At 40.6% G+C, this 20426-nt stretch overlaps 1 protein-coding gene across 5 annotated transcripts in view; it reads left to right on the top strand.

The window, feature by feature from the left end:
• The window catches only part of LOC136969400 (puratrophin-1-like), a 43899-nt gene that overhangs the window by 10310 nt on the left and 13163 nt on the right, over positions 1 to 20426 (top strand). The window contains exons 1-15 of one of the 5 annotated variants that reach the window (XM_067263541.1): positions 2795 to 2937; positions 6972 to 7368; positions 8383 to 8535; positions 9782 to 9893; positions 9971 to 10070; positions 10135 to 10215; positions 10287 to 10403; positions 10497 to 10735; positions 10817 to 10955; positions 13614 to 13736; positions 15140 to 15346; positions 15424 to 15627; positions 15969 to 16594; positions 16684 to 16836; positions 16924 to 16999. In XM_067263541.1, the coding sequence (XP_067119642.1) occupies positions 7158 to 7368; positions 8383 to 8535; positions 9782 to 9893; positions 9971 to 10070; positions 10135 to 10215; positions 10287 to 10403; positions 10497 to 10735; positions 10817 to 10955; positions 13614 to 13736; positions 15140 to 15346; positions 15424 to 15627; positions 15969 to 16594; positions 16684 to 16836; positions 16924 to 16999 (2541 nt within the window). In that variant the 5' untranslated portion in view covers positions 2795 to 2937; positions 6972 to 7157. Of the gene's footprint in view, positions 1 to 2794; positions 2938 to 6176; positions 6309 to 6971; positions 7369 to 8382; positions 8536 to 9781; positions 9894 to 9970; positions 10071 to 10134; positions 10216 to 10286; positions 10404 to 10496; positions 10736 to 10816; positions 10956 to 13613; positions 13737 to 15139; positions 15347 to 15423; positions 15628 to 15968; positions 16595 to 16683; positions 16837 to 16923; positions 17000 to 20426 lie in introns of those variants that run through there. The other 4 variants (XM_067263540.1, XM_067263539.1, XM_067263538.1 and 1 more) reach the window with 4 other exon arrangements.

Below are 20426 nucleotides of genomic sequence, written 5' to 3'. Positions count from 1 at the left end.
GACGCTGTGACTGAGTTTACCATGGTCAACAAAACACTTGAAGGATATAAAAAAATAACAGGCAATTCTCCTGTAATGTAAACAAATCTTATAAATTATGCGATGTTAGCGGAAGAAATTGGCTAAGACGTGCTACCGTAGGAACGAGTTATACAGGTATAACGCGCTAGAAAAATTCCTGTTGGGTTGTCTGTCCTATTATATTAGCAGGAGCTTTCTTCCTATCTGTAAATCACAGCCAAAAAATAAAAAAATAAAACAAATAATGATAATTCTGTTACGCTTGTCTCTCACAGAAAGAGTTACGCGTTACGAGGCGCGTATACGGTTACGTTTGCTGCAGTTTATCGATTTTTCTCGTGTGCATTGGAACAGGGTAGATGCAGAAAACTATATTTTTCGGTGTTATAAATAGCAGTTTCTCAGAAGGGGGAGGAAAATAGAGGAGGAGGACAATTTGTGAGGCTATTTTTAGAAAGTTGGAGCGTGATTAATAGCGTAAAATGTGTGTTACGGATAAAAGTTAAAATGTCGAGAGAATCTTTAACAGGTTTTTTTTTTATTTTTAAATATAATTATTTTAAAATCCATTTAACTCGTCACTCCTTGTTCCATTTGTTTCTCCATTTAATTTTCGCTATACAGTCGAACCTCTCAACAACGGACAACTTTAATCAGCGGCCGTTTTTCGGGATATTTTTTAAAACAGAAATACCACAATCATCTCTAAAATACGGACATTTTTTCAAAATAAATACAAAAGTAACCTTCGAACAACGGACACCTCCAAAAAAACGACCACTTTTCAGAATTGTTTTAATTTTTTGAACTGAAATGGATACAAAATCACTTTCAATACGGAATTTTAAGAATTATTTTTTAAACAAAACTGCATACAAAATAACCTCCTAAGACGGACATTTTGAGAATTACGCTTTAAAGAAAAATGCATACAATATTACCTGTAAACAATGACTATAACTGCCATTTTCAGAAGTGGTTATTTTTTAAAATTTTTGAACAAAAACCTCCAAAAAACGGACTTTGTCAGGTTCTGCCCAGGGCCGTTGTTGAGAGGTTTGACTAGAGATTTAATTAAACATAAGAAAGAAATATCGTGAAAGTTGAGGTAGGTTGACACGTTATTACAGCAGTATTAAACGATTTCTTTCAGGAAATTGGAAACACTACTGCAGCAGTAACACGTAACACTATTAACACTTCCTCGAGGAAATTTCGCATTCACGAGGTATAAAAGAAATTCTTTACTCACTTCTTTTTCTCGAGATGCTTTGAAACCTTCGTACTCTAACCGAAGATTTTGCAACTTTACACTTGGTGGACTATTTTTATTGATTTTTGTATCATAATTGAATGCATTTCCTATCCATTTCCTCTTTTTCACTTGACAACTTTCGTCACTTTTTCCCTCTTCACGCTTCACTTGCTTATTTAGTTGCTTTACTTCAAAATAAACTGTTTATTGCTATGAAAGCTTCAAGAATTTTTTACTTTTTGCTGTGAAAGCTTCAAGACTTCGTTTTTTTCCCATGAAAGCATGAGGATTTTTTCCTTTTGGTCCTATAAATGTTTGATTTTTTCCCTATGAAAGTATGAGGATTTTTCCTCACGAAAGCATGAGGAGTTTTCCCCATGAAAGCACGAGATTTTTTCCCTACGAAAGCGTGAGGATTTTTCCCTATAAAAGCACGAGATTTTTTCCCTATGAAAGCATGAGGATTTTTCCTCACGAAAGCATGAAAAGTTTTCCCCATGAAAGCATGAGATTTTTTCCCTACGAAAGCGTAAGGATTTTTCCCTATAAAAGCACGATATTTTTTCCCTACGAAAGCATGAGGATTTTTCCCATGAAAGCACGAGATTTTTTTCCTACGAAAGCATGAGGATTTTTTCCCGTAAAAGCACGAGATTTTTTCCCTACGAAAGCGTGAGGATTTTTCCCTATGAAAGCACAAGGTTATTCCCTATGAAAGCACAAGGTTTTTCCCTATGAAGCGTGAGGATTTTTTCCTATAAAAGTTTCCCTATAAATCCCCATTATTCGGCAATGAATCCATCGTCAATCGTGCACGAACCCAAACCTTACTCCGCAGAAAATAATAATTTTGCAATTCCCGAACCGTTTACTTCATTTTCAAGGGTACTACAGTTGTTTTCATTTAAAATTTTAACGGAGATTTTTCATCAAAACGAGACCCCCCATTAAGAAAATGGATTAAAATACCGCTTTCCTCAGCTGTGCACTTTTGATACGTCAGGAATACTTCATATATGAGAGTTTTTATACTGTAAAGCAGGGGTATAAAAGTCTGCACGTGACTGTTGTCGAGTGGAACATTAAGACGGACCCTTCTACCTATATTGTTATCGATTTCTCTTTTTACCGGACCATTATTCAGATTGTTTCACTTGTTTCCATTGGAAAATAACTCGGCAGTATAACAATAATAAAGATAGTAGAGCTGGGGAACAATAAATACAGAAGGGGAGACGATCAGATAAACAACCAAATGAGATAAACAAACGGACAGGTGAACCCACAACCCATTTATCAAAAACACCGAGAATCGAGTTTGCTTTGCTTACACAATTAATACCAGTTGAATGAAGGTAGGTTAACCAACCCTCGGCTCTACCACTCGACTCATCTTGATAGGTATACCGCTGCCATCACGTGACCCGCGTGCTTGTGCTGTTACGATCACGTGCGGAGCGTTTCCCCTTTCTGCCAAATGTATTTGCTCCTTGTCCCGCGCGAGGAGAGGATTTGTTTTTAAAAATACGTCCAGAGATCGTTAGTCGGCTTGCCGAACTGCGACAAGGTCACCCACCTTCGTCAGATGTTCACCCTGTTTGCCTCTACACTGGTCACGTGAACACCCCATGGAAACGTGAGCTTGTTCCGAGGAAAGAAAGGTATTTAATTGAACTAATCGCTGATGTTACTCATTGTTTTGGTTCCCTTACAATTTTATGGTTCTTCAATGGATGCTTATGAAGTAAATTCATGCGTGCTGCTTTATGACCCACTGAAAAATAACATGCCAGTCATACACAGGACCACAATTAAGCTCGTTTATGATAAATATATTAAGGGTGCATCGAATTTATAAGGTTATACCAAGACGTAACATATCCTTACATGTATTACACACCCTAAAGTAGGGGTCTTCAGGGCTCGTCAGTTTGTTTTTTCACTTATGGGAACGCAATACTTGGGCGATCTATCTAGGGGGTCCCTTCCGGGAGGTTTTTTTTACAGGGAAACTCGCCCTTATTTAGGTGTTATAGACGTGGAAAAAACTCGGAAAACCACGTGGCCAGCCCGTCCGAGCGAGGCGCGAACCCACGACCGAACTCCCAGTGTTTAGGGAACGAAGACCGATTGGCAACTGGTGGGCCTAGGGCTCGTCAGGAAACGGTTAGATTCGAGTGTAGTAATCTTGTAAACTCATTTGCATAAGTGCCACTCGACTTCAGAATGGGTACTCGTCAGAATCAATAACGTTCTTTAGGTGACGTGGGGGTGAAAGATTTTGGTCGAGGAGGTCCCAATTTAGATGTAAATCGAATTTGGCGTGACTGAGTAATGATTCCGTTTCGCGTGATGGGTTCGAGTTCAAAAACAATCCCGCTGATGGACGTTCTCACGGATTGATTCGTCGATTAAGGGAGAAGAGCCCTTGTTGTCCTTTGCCCTGAATTAATGAGCCTCTTCCGCAGCCTTCTATCGAACAAAAGTAGCACCAACGCTCCGCTGATCATCCAAAATTGATTCGATTTCGGATAGGACAATAGCTTTGCCCCCTTCTATTATTTCGTTGGGTGGTGCCCTTTAAACGAAGCTGCTGTCGCGACGTTGGCACGTCTCACTTTGCGGGTTATTTGCGGTTTTTATTATGCCAAGTCTGCCAGCTCCTCGTTAAAATGCACCCCTTTTGTAACGAGTTTCGTGAATTGTTACTTGTTTCTGTTAAATAAATGATGGTTTAACCCTTTGTAACCTTAGGACAAAACGTATACAAGGATTTTCTATAGACACCCTTACCTTACAATTAAAGAAAGAGGTAACAAGTCCTCTGATTTAGAGGTATCTAAACAAGGAATTTAGGGACTCGTATTAGGGGTGCATTTTTGGATTTGGGAGAAAATTAGGATTCACTAAATTTAGTAGTATTGTATTCTAATAGGATATTCTAGTTTTTAGTAGCCGAATACCTAAAAATCTTAGATCCATCCCCTAAATACTTTTAAGCTTATCTATCTGGGTATCCTACATACCAAGATACCTTAGAATAGCTCACATTAGGATACTCTCCGTCGACAACGCGATTAAACATCCTTATTTTAGGAGGATCTTCTCAGTTTCCGATCTTATTTATGTTACGGGGTATACGTTAGAAGGGTCTATCTGTTGGAAGGGTTCGGAACGAGGAAGATCCTCCTTTCCTCTTCCTAACTCTTGCTAATCTAAACGCATGGTAACGAGCCCTGGAGGGATCCACGGCATAAATCATAAGAGTAACACAGCAGCTGAGTGTAAATTCCGGTTTGGACGAAGGAAACAAGTCATTCGAGAAGCGACGACAGATTTGACAAGTGGCCCGCTCTGCCAAAGGATTTCTACTACTCTTAACTCTTCCACTAGATCAGTCGTTGACCCCTTCACGTGCAGCAGCCAAGCTGATGTAATTTAGAGAAAAAAGCAAAGAGGGTGGAGACCTCATACGATTCGGTAACTCCCTCTTTAACCTTTGCGGGCGGATTACAGAAGACACCCACCCCCAGCCCTTTATGTTGGTTACTAGAACATAGAAATGTACTTTTACTTTCAATTGGGGGTGCATCCCCCAATGCTATAATTTCTGGTGATGCTCCTGGTGTTTATTTGTTGTTACTGGCTCTGGGGTGACTCTCAGTTGCAGTGTTAAACCGTGTTATGCAAGCCCACACACCTGTGCTGGTCTCGAAACTTTGGGGTGTTCCTGCCAATTACACATTTAAATAAATGTCATTAACTAAGTTTGAACTTCCTCAATTGCCTCAAGAGATGCTCCAAATCATGAATAATAATAATAAAAGCGATATTTGTGTTAAGGCTCCGCGAAGGAAGCCCTCGAACCACAAAACGAAACGTCATTAAATACGGAAGAAGAAAGTGGAACGTGCCTGAAGTGTATGACGTCAGGCGGTGGGTCCATAATCAATTTTTAGGGTGGCGACGGGGATTACGTCACGGGGTGGACCGTAAAGTTAATTTAGAGAAGCAAAGCGAACCCCCATACAGCAGCAGGTGCATCCACTCTCGCATACCTAAAAGTTGAGAGACAAGAAAAGAAGGCCCCTTGAGGCCGCGGTCAGGACTTCGACAGATTTCTAATGAAGGAGACGACTTCTCCCGGATCTCTATCACGCGACGTCACTTCCTGTGTCGTCACAGGGTGGAGTGCTTGTCTCTCCTGATATTGAACTCTTTGGAATGTCTTAAAGTTGAATTCTTTCGAGGGGGGTTTCGTATGCAACGAAGGGAAGTGCACACAGCTTCATTTCACTGAGCTTCCCAACATTAATATAGTTCGATATATCGTGCCCTTTAAGGGTTCTACCGTTAGAGTGTTGTATAAAAGGAGGAACTTTCAACACCAGGAAGCTCCCTAGACACCCTTGACACCCTTTCCCACTGACCATAACCCTTTTGTTTCCACGGTTGTCATAGTGACTATACAGCAGAATGGGTGGGTCGTGTATTGACTTTAGCTTTAATTCCGCTGTCAGTACAGGGAAAGGCTTAAGACACTAGAATTTTCTGCATATTATGTAAAAATCCCTAATTGATTGATTTGCCCTATCTCCGTGTGCCACAACACTAGCATTTACGTGTTTCCGAGACGACACTGCTATCAGTTTATATTTAACACTATCTACCTAGCGACAATAAAGGGTGGGAACGGTTGTTTTTCATCTCCACCCCTATCTGCATGTAATATTAATGTAGTATTAATTCCACTTCAACCCCGCAGCGGGGGGAGAGTAGAAACTACGAAAGAATTCGTATAGTTACCTTAAGTAAGGGCTTTTCAGGGCCCGTTCACACACAAGCAAACACAAACACTACCGGCACTGCTGGAGGATGCTGCCTCTTCCCATTGGTCTAGCAGCACCACCGCTAGAGGGCGTATTGCATGCTGCCAGTTCAGCGGCACTTTTCCCATGGGTGTGCAGCCTTTTCTTATCCCTGGTGTGATGAGGACGTACGTTGTGGATAACAGTTACGCTTCTCCCTAGAGGTAAGCACGTGCGTGAGGTGATTAAATATTACTCGCTCCTCGCACATCGTTACGGTTTTAACAGAGTAACGCCGAGGAGGTCCTGAGCCACGGGCACGTTGGGTTGGTTTCTGGAGGTGTGAATCTGTTAAGAGCGTCACGTGTGGTGGTAACTCGGCGGTGGTCTTGGCGCCACGATGCGACTCTCCCCCCTCCGGCTTCGACTGTTACGCGGTCATCATACATATAAAACTGGATGCAATTCTATGGGAACCGACCCCACTCCCTTTGTTTTTTCAGTGAATTACTGTTACTTTAACGGAGTAAAACCGCATTATGGCTTCTTTTCTGAGAAGCGTTATTTACATATTGTCTGTTACGTGAAGCAGTTCTGTATATTTTTGGCATTTTATTCCATAGAAGTTTACAGTCAGTGCGATTATGACGTATGGTGTTTCCGATTGTTGTTTCTATGTAACGGTTACGTGTTATCCGTTTGACACTATATGAATATCCGGCTTTGTTCAGTTAGAAATTTAATGAATCACTCCGGCGTAACTTCTATATTATTCGTAACACGCTGTTATGTTTTGGTCTTTCCGGTGTTGGAGCAGTAATCGCAGCTGTTATTTCGAACCCAGCATCTATTGTAAGATTCTAATTCTATATTTTCGTTTATTGCAGGTAAGTTGGCCACTGTGCCACGCAAAACGAGTGGTGGTGCAACTAGGGGAGCTCGATGATCACGTGCTGAAACCGGGAGACTTTTATCTGTGCGTGCACCGGGTTGGGCGCTCGATCCTACTCAGCGCTCAGTACAAGACGGAGACGCACGTGGGCAGAATCGGCATCCATGCACCCCTGTTTCCCATGGAGTGGCTGTCAGACCAACAGTTGACGTCCGTCCTGCGCTGTCTTCTGGTCTCTGCGGAGAAGGGCGTCGAACGTCTGAAGTGGCATCCGGCCGAAACGCCTTGGCATCGTATACGAGCCACTATGGTAGAAGCTCAGGTTCGTGAATGCGGGGAGGAGAAGCAAAGGATACTTGCACCCCTAGCCAGGCCGGAAGAGTTCAACCTAGGTGAGTCATACCGGCAATTAATAAATTACTAGGTCCCGAAAGTGTCACGAACCCTTCACAAAGGACTCTTGACACTTTCACTGCGTGGGGCTCCACTTTCAAACTGCTCTAAATTTCATTTATAAAGTATAAATGGATTTTAAACCAGAACCACAATGGCGAAGGGTGTTTGTTATCGAAGTTCTTCGTCGCACTGGTCATGGTAGAAGAAATTTCGCATTCGTCACGTGATGCCAATTTCTGCTACTGTGTTATTATACCCCAGTAACCGGATGTCACGTGACTGTCGGCATCCTCATTTAATCACGTTAGCGGCTCATATCTTACCGGCCCTCCTTCATCTTTGATTGGATGAAGCATTTCCCCCCTCTCTTCCGATTCATTCTCACTCTAGGGGAGGACTCGCGAAGCGGCTGTGTGAACCTTGCACCAAGTATGAAGAAAAAAAATTCGTCAGGCAAGAAAAGAAGCGGCGTGAGTCACCGCTGAGATATGTGTTACCTGTTTCCTGCCCTGCAGGTTACTGGACAGAACTCTCACTGCTTGCCTCATTGTAATTGGACTTAGGAGGGTTTAGGAGCCCCTCTGGGGAATAACTTCTTCTTTACGACTCCTGACGACATCGCAGAGGACCCTGAACTCAGGAAACGTAATGCTTCTCGATAACAATATTTAGCGCAGATAACACAATAAACAACCGATCACGTGATGAGATTTCGATAGTCACCCGATCTCCGAAATGGAGACGGTTATTGTGGTACCCGGTTACACGTTATATTACAGAAGTCACGTAACCCGACGTAAGCTTGTAATCGCCAGCGATTACGGTTTCTGTGCCACGTGACTCCGATATTTGGGAAGGCCGGTCGGCATCGCGTTACGACGAAACGAGCGTAACGCGTGCGAAGAAATGATTTTTTTCCGAATGGCGAATCGTAACGCGGCTATCTTCCTCTCTCCTCCTCCCGCTCCTGGTATCGGATTAACAATTTAACAAATTGCTTCCTCTTGCAGAAGCGGATGTGGGTGACTCGGACAACATCTGGAACAAGATTGCCAGCGCCGAAAGTGCAGACGACGGATTCTGTGACAATAACGATTGCTCATCACCCTCGCTTAGCGACCTGGATCAAGAGTTATTGCATTCTCGCCTCGTGTTGTTACCAGGTGAGTTTCAACGCGTTGCTTCTTTGCCCCCCTTCTCAATTGTTCTGAAAGGACCGAGTAGTAAGTACCGCGTTGCAGCGTGTTGCACGCTCGAATATCCTGCGCTTCTGCAGGGTGACGCGGCGTCGATTAGAGGACATGGACCCCTTCGCTTCCTGTGACGGTTTAACAGTTTAACTCGTGTGACGTCATGTGCCGGATATCCTTGATAATGATTTTACCTGTCTGATGCCATCGAGAGATCCTGTGCGAAAATGGAAGGTGGGTAATTCGCGCTCTCAGTGCTCTAACACGGTTTTTCACGATAAAGCGGAATTTTTCTATAAACAAACACTAAAATTGTTGAGAAAACAGTGGATATAGGTTGAGTTTAAGTTCGAATCTGTCCATCCTTCTTATGGCACACATTCGGCTCTTCTGTGACCTCTAGTATCCAAGCGTATAAGTTTAATACACTTCAGTTGCAGTTTCGCGCCTCTCCACGTGAAGTTTTTTGAGTTTAGTAGGCAGTCTTCTAAGGAGGCAACTTTCCTTAGCAGATTGCCTTACTCCATCAATCCTTATTCTATCCTTAAGCAGGATAGAATCACTTGAGCTCAGGGTGGTGTCAAACTTGAATAATGGAAGCTCTCAGAACCAAAATATTTAGGTAGAAATTTTTATGTTAAGGTGGTTTTTATACCTTACAAATAAAAATAGGGTAAATTTAGGGTTGATTTTAGCCACCGTACTTCCTTAAATCGTGTTGAAAACAACACAGATCTTAAACTTCTTTCCTCAGATTTCGTCCTTGAGTATTGAGGTAGTTCTACTTTCGCTCGTTTGCATTCGTTGGGGGGTGGTAGAGTTTAACTTTTTGGGGGGATACTGAAAAAACGAATCAGGAAAATTCTTTAGGAACCAATAAAAATTGGTCGTAAATCATCCAGATAGAATCTGAACCCCCATTTCCTGATGGTGGAATCACAACCTAGGAAGTGTCCATTATATCATTGTAACCTATTGGGTCTCATTGCCAGTATATCACTGCTTGTGTCAATGCCGCCGATGACACCAGAAAAACAGAAGACTCAGCAAAATTTAGAGTACATACGGGATATCTGGAATGGTGCAATACTCGTTGTTTTTTTTATACATTCCATAAATGGAGTGCATACCTGTGCACGGCGCGAGGACACCTTTCGTAAGATAAAGCAAACTCGACCTTCCCTATACGTGGCTGACCCACTTCAATTGCGCTTTTCAGGTTGCCGCGACACTTCGGGGAGAAGTGTTGTAGTTATCTTCATCTCCAAGTTGAAAGGCACCTCACCCCGTCGCCTGGCTCAACTTCTCATGTACTTCTATGGCATACCCAAGTAAGTACAATAAGTAGACTTTAACTATAGATAAGGTGGGGGGTTATAGTTGCACCAATGATTCCATTTTCTTATAGGAGGGACGACGTATCTGATGGATTCTTGGTATTAGTTGACGGTAGAGAAGCGACTGAAGCACACTGGCCTCTGTTAGACGAGGCATTCTCCATTTTGGAGGTAGGGCATCTCATTAAATCCGAGTTCCTTCGAGGTTTCTGTACTAAATTTGAACTTTTTTTAGAGTAACGTAAGTCGCTCCGTGTACAGAGTTTTGCTGTGGAAGTGCCATTTTCAAGAGCCCTTCCCTACAAGTGGGGTGAAGGTGAGGAAACAATCATCTAAGATTGTGTTACTGAAGTGCCATTATTGAAATTTTTTCTTCGATACTTTCAGTTCGAGTCAGTATGGAAGGAAGATAAGTTGGAGATATATGTCAAGAAGGACCAACTCCTTCAAGAATTTGGGGGTTCCTACGCTTACGATCACTTAGAATGGATTGGATTTTTTAAGGTACGTTGAAAACTGCGGGCGTAATGACTCGAAGAGGCTTTCAGCACCACCAGAAATACTACAACTGGGGGGTGGGCATTTTAACTCTTTCAGTTCTTCGAACCCTTCCTCAACGGATGCCGCTTCTCGGGCCATTATCTGGTGACTATGCTGCAAGAGTTGGGAGTTAATCTGTCTTCGGGATTGTCAGGAAACCTTGTCGACCAACACAGAAATCGCATCAATCAAACTTTTCAAGACGAGCAACTCCGCCACTTAGAGGATGAAGGGGAGACCATTTTGGCAGAACTCAAATCCTATGGGATTAGTTCACCCAATAATGTCGACTACAGGTATTTTTATTCTTCTTTCGTGTGTTTTTCCTCCCACCTTCCTTCCGCATGGTTTCCTTATCTTGTGGTGTTCCTCCGAAGGGATAATTTGGAAAAGTGCTCATCTTTGTATCAAGAAATAAAGAAAACCATGAGGAAATTTTCTAAATTGGCAGATCGCAGACTGAAGAAGTTGGAAGAATTCATCCGTTACAGAAGCTTTCACGAGGAATCTAGTCAAGTAAGTTACGCTGAGTTACGTTGCGTCACCGGTTTAAAAGCCACTTTTACCATGTGGCTATCTATATTCACGCGCGGCTAAGCATCGTTGCGTGCGGCAGTAAACTGCCATTAGAAGCATTTATATTTTCATTTTGGAGGCCCGTAGATTTTATTTTATAGCCGAAAGTAAGACTATATTATTTAAATTTTTTATTTCTATAATTAAGAATATGCGTAACCTCTTGGAATTATGTAAATTTAAGGTTAGAAGGTCCGTATTGAGGCAGGGTGGAGAGTTGCAACAGGCTGAAATACAAGAGTTTTTGACGCCTGATTTTCGAATTGCACATCTTCACCCCCTCTTATAAGTTACACTTAAGAAATTAGTGTTTTTTTGTAGGTGTAATAACTAATAAGGCTATTCTTGCCACATCTTTAATCTACCTTTCAAGGTGGAGTAAATATGGAAGTGCAGAGAGGAAGCGATACTTTCAATTCCTCCTAAATCGGGAAACTGCCCTTTTAGCTATTATGGGAAATCGGCAAACTTGACCTGATTTTACTTGCAGCAGTAGCGTCACACCGTCTCCCCCTAATCTCCATGGCAACGGGGAGACCATCAGCAAACAAACGGCTGTCTAACTGTTGACATTGACCCATATACGAGCAGAAGTTGCCATATTTACCGTCCACCCCCTTTTGGACTCCCCGAAAAGTAATAAGGGAGAAAAATGAGTAGGGGATTTTGACAAAGGTGGGCCAAATCGATGCCACCCGACCGATTCTCAACACCTGCCACGAGCTTATACCGTAATCTGGATCGATCATACGTATATATATAGGTGACATTGTGCAGGTGGCCCCTCCCCATTTGATGAGTGTAGAGGGAATGGCACAACTTTACGTTAATAGAAGAAGGATAATCGATTGGGATATAAATTGCTGTAAGTAGAATCTAGATGAAGTTTGATGTTACATGGTTCTCATCACTAAGAAGTGCTCACGAGGATCAAATCTTGTGGATTTTGAGGGATTGGGATTATGTCAGTTTATTGTGATTCTCTGGGCACTGCGTAAATAATTCACGTTCGCGAATTGATGCCTAAGTTTCCCTAAGGAGATCAGTAAAGAACCAAATGTATTTAGGATTCTTATTAGAAATTGAATATACTGGCACAGAACAGAACCTCATGGGGAACAAGGCTGACCTACCATAGATAGATTAGAAATTGCGACCAGTAGCAGAATGGATAACACCAGTACACCACAGGTCGCGGGTTCGCACCTGACTAACGGGCTGACCATGTTATATCCGAGATTTCTTTGACGTGTCTAACACTTAGATGGAGCAATTTTCCATAGAAGTCCTCTCAGGAGGTACTCCCTTTGGCATATTGCCCAAGAGGCGAGCCCATCAAAATTACACCAAATCCAATTTACAAGTAAATTACAATGATGACAATACAGTTTTCTTAGTTTATAATAGGAAAATTGGGTGCCACACGACGAAATCTTTGTTAGAAATTGCAAATAATACGGGCATTGCATATTCCAGAATTGAATGCTCAGTTTTCACAAGAAATAAAATTAAAAGTCTCATGAAGTGCCACACAAAACGTCGAATTTTTTAAGGGCCAGTACCCATTATTTCCTTTCTATTTCGAAGAATACAGGGGGCATGACCTCAACAAAAGAATTCAAATTTCAAACTGCTGATTACTTTATTGTAGCATTTACTGGAACCTCTTCTCGGAAATCTTTTTAGTATATTCCCACAAAGAGACGCCCTACTACAGGACTTAAAACTCATGAATCATACTTCCTGTCAATAAACGCTCATTTCTACCCAGAAACTCATTTTGAATCTTATCTATGAGGTCAAAGTAAAGTGGATTCCTTAGTTTCATTAGCGGTCTTATCTGGTCAGTCGGACGTTGGAAAGTTTATTGGGTTGTTAAGGCTCTTGATTTATTTACGAGAGGGTCAGATTGTGTTGGTCTATTGTGCTGATTATACAAAGGAATTTCCCCACTTGTTTTCCAATATTAGGGAATTTTTTTATATTTAATTTTTACATAAAATTAACGTTGGTATGCGATTTTTAACTCACGAGTCAAACACGCGGTAGTGACATTTCGAGATAACCAAGGACAACATGTCGCTGTGTCACTATGTGACATTATTGTTGCCCTTAGGAGGAAACCAGTTGGAAGTTAATGAAGTAGTTAAGACCAGATCTATGGTCTTCATCTATAAGAAATTGATTTATGGACGATCCTTTACCCCTGATGTGTGTTTTAACTACTAGTTTACCCCCCTAAATCTACATTTTTCTTGGCATATTTCTGAAGCTACACCTGAAATTCCTTCCTTAGTTCACAGATTGAAGCGGTTAGTGTCACACTAATTGACATTTCATGCTTTCGTGTCTCGTCTTGGCATTGGAAAGTTCATGGTAGTGTCACTGTGTTATGAAATTTGGTCATTTACATAATGTGTATGCCAGAGAAATTTAAAAATTAAGTAATTTTATTAGGGGTGTAGCTAAGGGGTGCATTTAGATTCAGTCATTAGATTTAGAACAGTTTAAAAATCACGTGGTCGTGTTGACACGCACGTTGCTCATTATAATATGAGGAGTGTTTCCATCCCTAGATTAATTTTACTACCGTTTCAGGTATTGTCGTGGCTATGCAAGAAGGGGGAAGAATCACTCAACCAATACCAAAAACTCTCCGATTCACTTTCTGCCATAAGGAATCGAGAAGAGGAGTTCGAAGAGTTTTATTTCTTTGCCATGGTGAGTAGCGGAGGGTAATTTATAGCTTTCTAAAATATTTGCATTCAAAAGTGTGGGCCGCTTTGACGTAGGAGTCGAAAATGGGCGTTCAGTGACTAACAGTGACAACCTGTCTTCACCAGTTTTCACTTTACACAATACAATTGCCGTGTTTACGTTGTGTTTGGTCCCAACTGTTATTGTTTACGAAATGGATCGGGCTGGTGTAAGGTAAGTGTAATAAAACTTCCCCCCCCCCAAAGATGGGCCAGAGACGTTCCCTCCACAACGACTCCATTTATCTCCTTGACCTTCCAGATGTTGGAGGGGAGTCGACCCTTGTGTTTTCACTCTTGTTGTTTTACTGCATTTCTGTCTGGCTCCTTTAGCCTTTGCTGGTGTGTAAAGTAGAGATTTTTGCCAGCTCTCACTTTCATTTTTTATCCGCGAGAGGAGTTGGGAGTTATGTCTGTCGGTTGAGGACGAAAGGGAAAAAACAGATGGCGAAAAAACCGTTCTTTCCCTGGAGGGGGGTCGCATCAAAGGGACGTCCGGTCGACCCCCCTCAGTTTTTATGATGGCACGCGGGATAGCAGGAAGTGCTTTCAATCAGCAGCCGGTTATACAGCACCATTGCTCCGGTGTGGCATTTTTTTAATATTTAATCTCCTAACCGAAAAAAACACACCCTGTGTGTTTAGTATATAATGCGCGGTTCGATCAATAGTGCAGAAATTTCTTCAAGTTTCCATTATTTCAAGGGTGAGTTTTACGTGATACGGCCACGCACGCAACGTGCCGAAACCAGTGTCGGCTTAACCCGATCGTTTTTAAAATCTGTGTCACGTGAGAGGGGCGAGAAGCTGCCCTCCTGCGCGTATCTCACTCCCCGTTTTAGAGGTCTGTAACTCGTTTCGTGTGGCATCGATCAGAGAATAAATCTGTCATCGGAAAGGGAGTAACACCCCGGGCCGAGTCGAGGGTCCAGCAGGAGGTTGCCATAACGTGTAAGTGTTAAAGTGTGGTACCAAACGGACAGATGTTCCGTTTGGGGCTAGTCAAGGCTAATCAACAGTAATGATTTTGCTCGTACACAAATGGTCAGGTTTTGTGGCGCCGAACATAGACACGTGGGTAGCAAAGCCAGATTCAGCACGCCTTCTATACTTTTAAGGAATGCGCAGCTTCTCAAATACACCAGTCACATCAAAAAAGGGGGAGGGTGTGAAATAGGAGACAAATTAAAAATTCGTTAGGAGCATCTCTCCGTCCCACGCGTGCAAAGTTCTCACCCATTGATCGCGTATAGAGACAAACAAGGGGTGTATTTGCCTAAAAATCCTGAATAGAGGAGGCCTTAAATAAATGAAAAAACATAAATCAAATTTACGAGTGTTGAAGATGCGCAATTACTCTTCTTCTAGCGTCAGATACGAAGGGGTAACGACCTGCTAAAAGAGGCGACAGTGATGGCCAAAGGGACACCCACATCGAGCTTGAAAGATGATGGAGGCGATATTGAAGAAGTGGCAATGTCGCTCAGACAACACCTGGACAACTTTAACGAGAGGTTAGAAGACACCAGAGAGAGGTTCGAAGAAACTGCAAAATGTTACCACCTATTAGATAAGGTGCCATTTCATTTTTTAAGATCCCTAAACTCGTGTGATGTTAAGGTTAAGATGAATAAAAACTAGTGTCTTTCCAGTGTTACGAATGGGCACTCGAAACCATGAAGTACGTGTCTGTTATGAAAATGGACACGCTTTCCACACCGGACTATCTGGAGAAGTTGGTGAAGAATTTGGAAGATTATGTAAATAATCATCCACCCGTTAGTGATGAGGTGTTCGAAGAAATGAGTGCCATCGCAAAGAATCTTCACAACGAACGCTTATTGGAACAATGCAAGGTGCCTTTTTGTTACGTATACTAGAATAGTATTAAAATCTTTGTTGCTTTAGGGGGTTAGGCAAGAAAATTTACGATGTTTTGGAGGGTGTAGGAGTGTTTTGATAGCCTAGAAATAAAACTTTTCTGTTAGTTTTGAGGGCGAAACAAGTGTTACTTTATTAGGTGCATTTGTCTTGAAGATAACAGATGGAAATTTATTAAACAATTTACGATAAATAAAAATAAAAACGTGATAATTGTTCGGGTTATAATCGATAAAAGGCGATTTGCCCTATTTAAAGAAACAGATTAGGTTATATTTATATTTAATAAAGTTTATTTTTGTTTTTGAATATGTAGACAGCACGGTCGAGATGTCAAGTGACGACAGAGCTAGTGAAAACTCGACGAGAGATGTTACTGAAAGCTAAACACCAGCTTGAAAACGAGATGAAAGGGAAGGAAACACCGAAGTACAGACACAAATCTTGTACACAGAATCCTTGGGGTACGCAATCGAATGTCACGTGTTTGCAGTCCCTATCCAGTTCTCAGCTGTATCAAAGACATTCCATAGCTACAGGCTCGCCATTTGGACTGTATTTATCATACACTAACGGGATGTATCCCAGACTCAACCAGGATGTAGAGTTGAACTGGTACCTGCAACAGAAAGAAGAGCAGTTTCTTAATCAAGGGCTCATCACAGAAGACCTGACGACACAGGGTCCGGTTGCTTCTATACCAACTTCCGTTCTGGAGGCAAGAGTGGGGCAACACAGCACGACGCCTACAAGCATCAAATGCAGGCAGTTGGAAGATAAAATCAATAATAACAGCATTCAAGAGCAGGCGAAGAAGCACAATCCCTCGCAAGCATGGCAGTTCTGTGAAGAGGAACTCGAAAAAGTCACCGAAGAGGTCCGAGTGCAGAACAAAAGACTTCAGAAAGATAAAAACCAAGAGGAAGCAATCGATAACAGGTAGTTAGTGTCTATTTTACTTGATTTTTTTTGCCTACAATTCAAGCACCGGAAAGGGGCGAGTGTGTTCATGAAAAACCTCCCTGTTACAGCAGCCCGGAAAATAGAAAAGTAATCAATTATCCGGAACAGCGTCACTCCAGTCCGGTTTTCAGTCCCGTACCTGTAAATAGTCACCTGACACGACCTTCCAGTTTAGACCTTTCTGAAATATCCAGCGCAGAAGACAAAGGGAAATCAAAAAAGTGAGCATTCCCACTATTTTGAAGCACTTTCATTACTTTCAAAGCCGTAAAAATCCCATCTTACCATCTTTTTTTTCCATTTTAAAGAACTCTGATGCTGATTATGAGGGAGATGATACAGACGGAGAGAGACTACGTTAAATCTTTAGAATACATCATCGAGGTAAGTAGAATTATCGTGACCCCACCCAATCGTGCTGAGCTATGACTCCACCCATATTCTCCCGGGAAACCAATTTATTATAAGCTACACCGAGGGAAAGATGGCAGAGTATATTCTCTGTTTGCACCATAGGTGTAAGCCATTAATAATGAATTAAAAATTCTATGGCTTTTAATTTAGTTGAACAACTTTCATTAGGTACAGTTTAACTTAAAAATTATCCTATTTATTCTTCTCCGTCCATTAATCTTGAACGGGGGAATGCCAGTGTTTTTCGGTAATCTCTAGTGTTCTTCTGACGTAGAAGAATGTAAAAAAAAAACAATGACTTGTAAGATGAAGACCTCCTCTCTGAAGACACTAGCGTAGTGTGAAGGGAATTATTTAACATTTTCAAAGGGCTATTCCCCATTATCAGGGAATATCTTTGAGATAATTTCTTCCATCCCATGCAGGAACCAATGTTCTCTTCAGCAATCTGTATGCAGTTCCCTTTAATGTCCCTATAGTGAGGTCATTTGAGATGAAAAAATCTCCATGAGATACTCCTAAGATGATACATGATTAATCCCGAATCATGTGTTTAATTAAAGAAAAAAATCACACACAAATGGTGGCCTAACCGTGGTTTGTATCTAAGTTCGTCAGTGAGTATAAATCGTAAATTAGTGGAAAGAATAAAAATATAATAACGAATAAGACGGTTAACTGAATTCTGCCCTCTTTCCCACAGTAGCGATGACCTACGAGGTTTCCCACATTAAACTTTGAAATTAGCATAAACTGTTTATACAAAATTTTTGCTTACAAGCAGAAAGTTTCCAGTTTCTCCCCCTCATTAATGGATCATGGATCTCCCCTCGAAATTGCGATAGTAATTAATTATCAATGCAGATAACTTTATATAACAAACTGAAAAAGATAAGTTTCAACTGATATTATTTATTAAAGTCCTGTTTCATCTACACACCAAAGAAATTTTTTTTATCATTGTAGTTTACTTAACATCACCCTATATTTATCAATTTTCTCCCTATATTTTTCCCTACCATTTATTAATTTTTTCCTATATTTTTCCTGCATTTATCAATATTTCCCTAAATTTTTCTTACATTTATCAATATTTTCCTATATCCCCTGCATTTATCAATATTTTCCTAAATTTTCCTGCATTTATCAATATTTCCGTATATTTTTCCCTACATTTATCAATATTTCCCTATATTTTTTCCTACATTTATCAATATTTCCCTATATTTTCCCCTACATTTATCAATATTTTCCTACATTTTCCCTGCATTTATCAATATTTCCCTAAATTTTCTCTGCATTTGTCAATATTTCCCTATTTTTTTCCCTGAATTTATCAATATTTCCCTACATTTTCCCGTATTTGTCCCGTTTTTAATTTTCAAAAATAGAATGAAACTCTAAATAAAACAGTTGCATTGGCATTATAATGAGTCACTAAATAAATAAATATAAAAAAAATTATCTAGGATTCGCCATTTTTTATTGGATCTTTGTGGTTTGAGCGACAAACAGAATGGTCGCACAAATTTACCAGCATATGAGCTTACGAATAAAGCTAATTCTTGAAATTTAGTGAAATATTTTATAAAAGAAAACGCCACTTTGTCGAGTTCGATGTCGCGATATCCTTTATATTGCACTTCACACAGCTTAACATCTGTTTACTTTATAGTAGCATTGAACTTTGTACTTTGACAAACGATCGCATCTGGTAAGAATAACCAAAACGCACTTTTTAATAGCTCCCAATGCTTAGTTTAATTTCTATTTCGAGATTTAATTGTTCATTTTTCAAATTTATTACCAAACTTCTCGTTCAATATTGCCCTTTTTTTTTTCCTCGTGTACTCGAGCCTGCTATTTATACAGTATTTACTACCTTCTCTTTTTAAAGCTTTGTATCCATTTCCATTCATCTTTCGATCCATTTTTCTGTAATATAGAAGGAAAAGTGGGCCCTTGAGCATTAAAAATAGATCTTTAAACACTCCTCGATGACATGGCGGGAGGGCTATTGTATTAATTCTTTACGTCATTATCCTTCAGTTACTGTTTACTACTTCTACCTCCTCCCTCTTTTTAGCGCATTATTTGCTTGTTTTAACGAACATTTCCCTGTTAAAATATTTAAATTTTGCTCGTAATTCAAGAAAAAAAAAAAAAAAATACAAATATGAGCTTTCGTATATAATAATAAGCCTGAAGTTTACTATTCTCAGGGACTTTTTCTCTGAGTTTTCACCTTTTCTTTCCTTCTAAAGTGGCTGTTTTTTTAAGGGAGAAGATCAGCAGCTCGGTTTCCTCTTCACAATAGTGCACCCTTCTTTATAAAAAGTGCATCCCCACGCTTGTTTGAAGCTACACAAACACGAAACCTGTACATCAATACTGCGTATACACTATTATAAAAAATAAAAAAACGATATTTACATCCCGTTTATAACGACGCTCCAATCTTGTTTAGCTCATTAACGAAGTAACGACATTGAAATTCGTCTGTAGACCATCAAAGGCCTCTTATATCAATGTATACACGACTTTCCTTTTCAGAAACAATCAATGTAGAATAATTAAAAGCTAACTTAACATGGCCTCTTATAGATCCTGGATACAGGGTTAACGTCCTGTATGCCTACGCACTCGATATATCCTCCTTAATGTGGCCAACCTCCTCCTCCTGTATTTATTTTTTACTCGAAAGCAGATATACATTTTATTATGTGATTAAAAGGGATGCTGGTGGGAGGTCTCCACTTCGATTTACATAGGACACTGCCCTAATTCACCCGATACGTATGCGCAGTTTGTTCGTGTGCAGATCGATTACTGTAGCTTTCTACTTTTATTATATTTCTACTTTGTTAAGAGCTCTCACTCAGGTTTTCCTATATTAGAAGTTTTTTCTGCACTTTCTTTTCTTCCAAAATTTCTTCTCTGAAATTCCTTCTTTCTTCCTGAGATTTACTCCTTTTCAGGATCCTGTTTTTGTGATTTTTTTCCTTTCTCAGCAGCTCCTGAGATTTCTGTTCTTTAAGAACATTTTTTCGTGATCTTCCGCTTTTTATGATCTACTCTTTCTGATCTTCCTTCTTTTTTCAGCTTCTGTTTCTGATCTTCCTCTTGTTTTCGTGAGATTCTTCTGATCTTCCTCCTGTTTTTCAGCTGCGTTTTCTGATCCTCCTCTTGTTTGCGTCAGATTTTTCTCCTATATTCAGGAGCTCAATCTTTTCATTCTCATAAACTTCTTGTAAAATTTCTTCCCTTTCAGGAGCTCTTGCGAGCTTCCAGAATTCTTCAGGTTTCTTCATCAGTTTCAGTAGCAATACCCAAGCATTCAACCTAAATTTCTACCCAAAATTACACAACCAAAGCGTTAAATAATACAAATTAAACA

The sequence above is a fragment of the Centruroides vittatus genome, unplaced genomic scaffold (genome assembly GCF_030686945.1).
Source record: "Centruroides vittatus isolate TY-2023 unplaced genomic scaffold, ASM3068694v2 contig_178, whole genome shotgun sequence".
In the NCBI taxonomy this organism is placed as follows: Eukaryota; Metazoa; Arthropoda; class Arachnida; order Scorpiones; family Buthidae; genus Centruroides; species Centruroides vittatus.
Note: the sequence above shows the minus strand (reverse complement) of the source record. Positions and strands in the feature narration are given on the sequence as shown.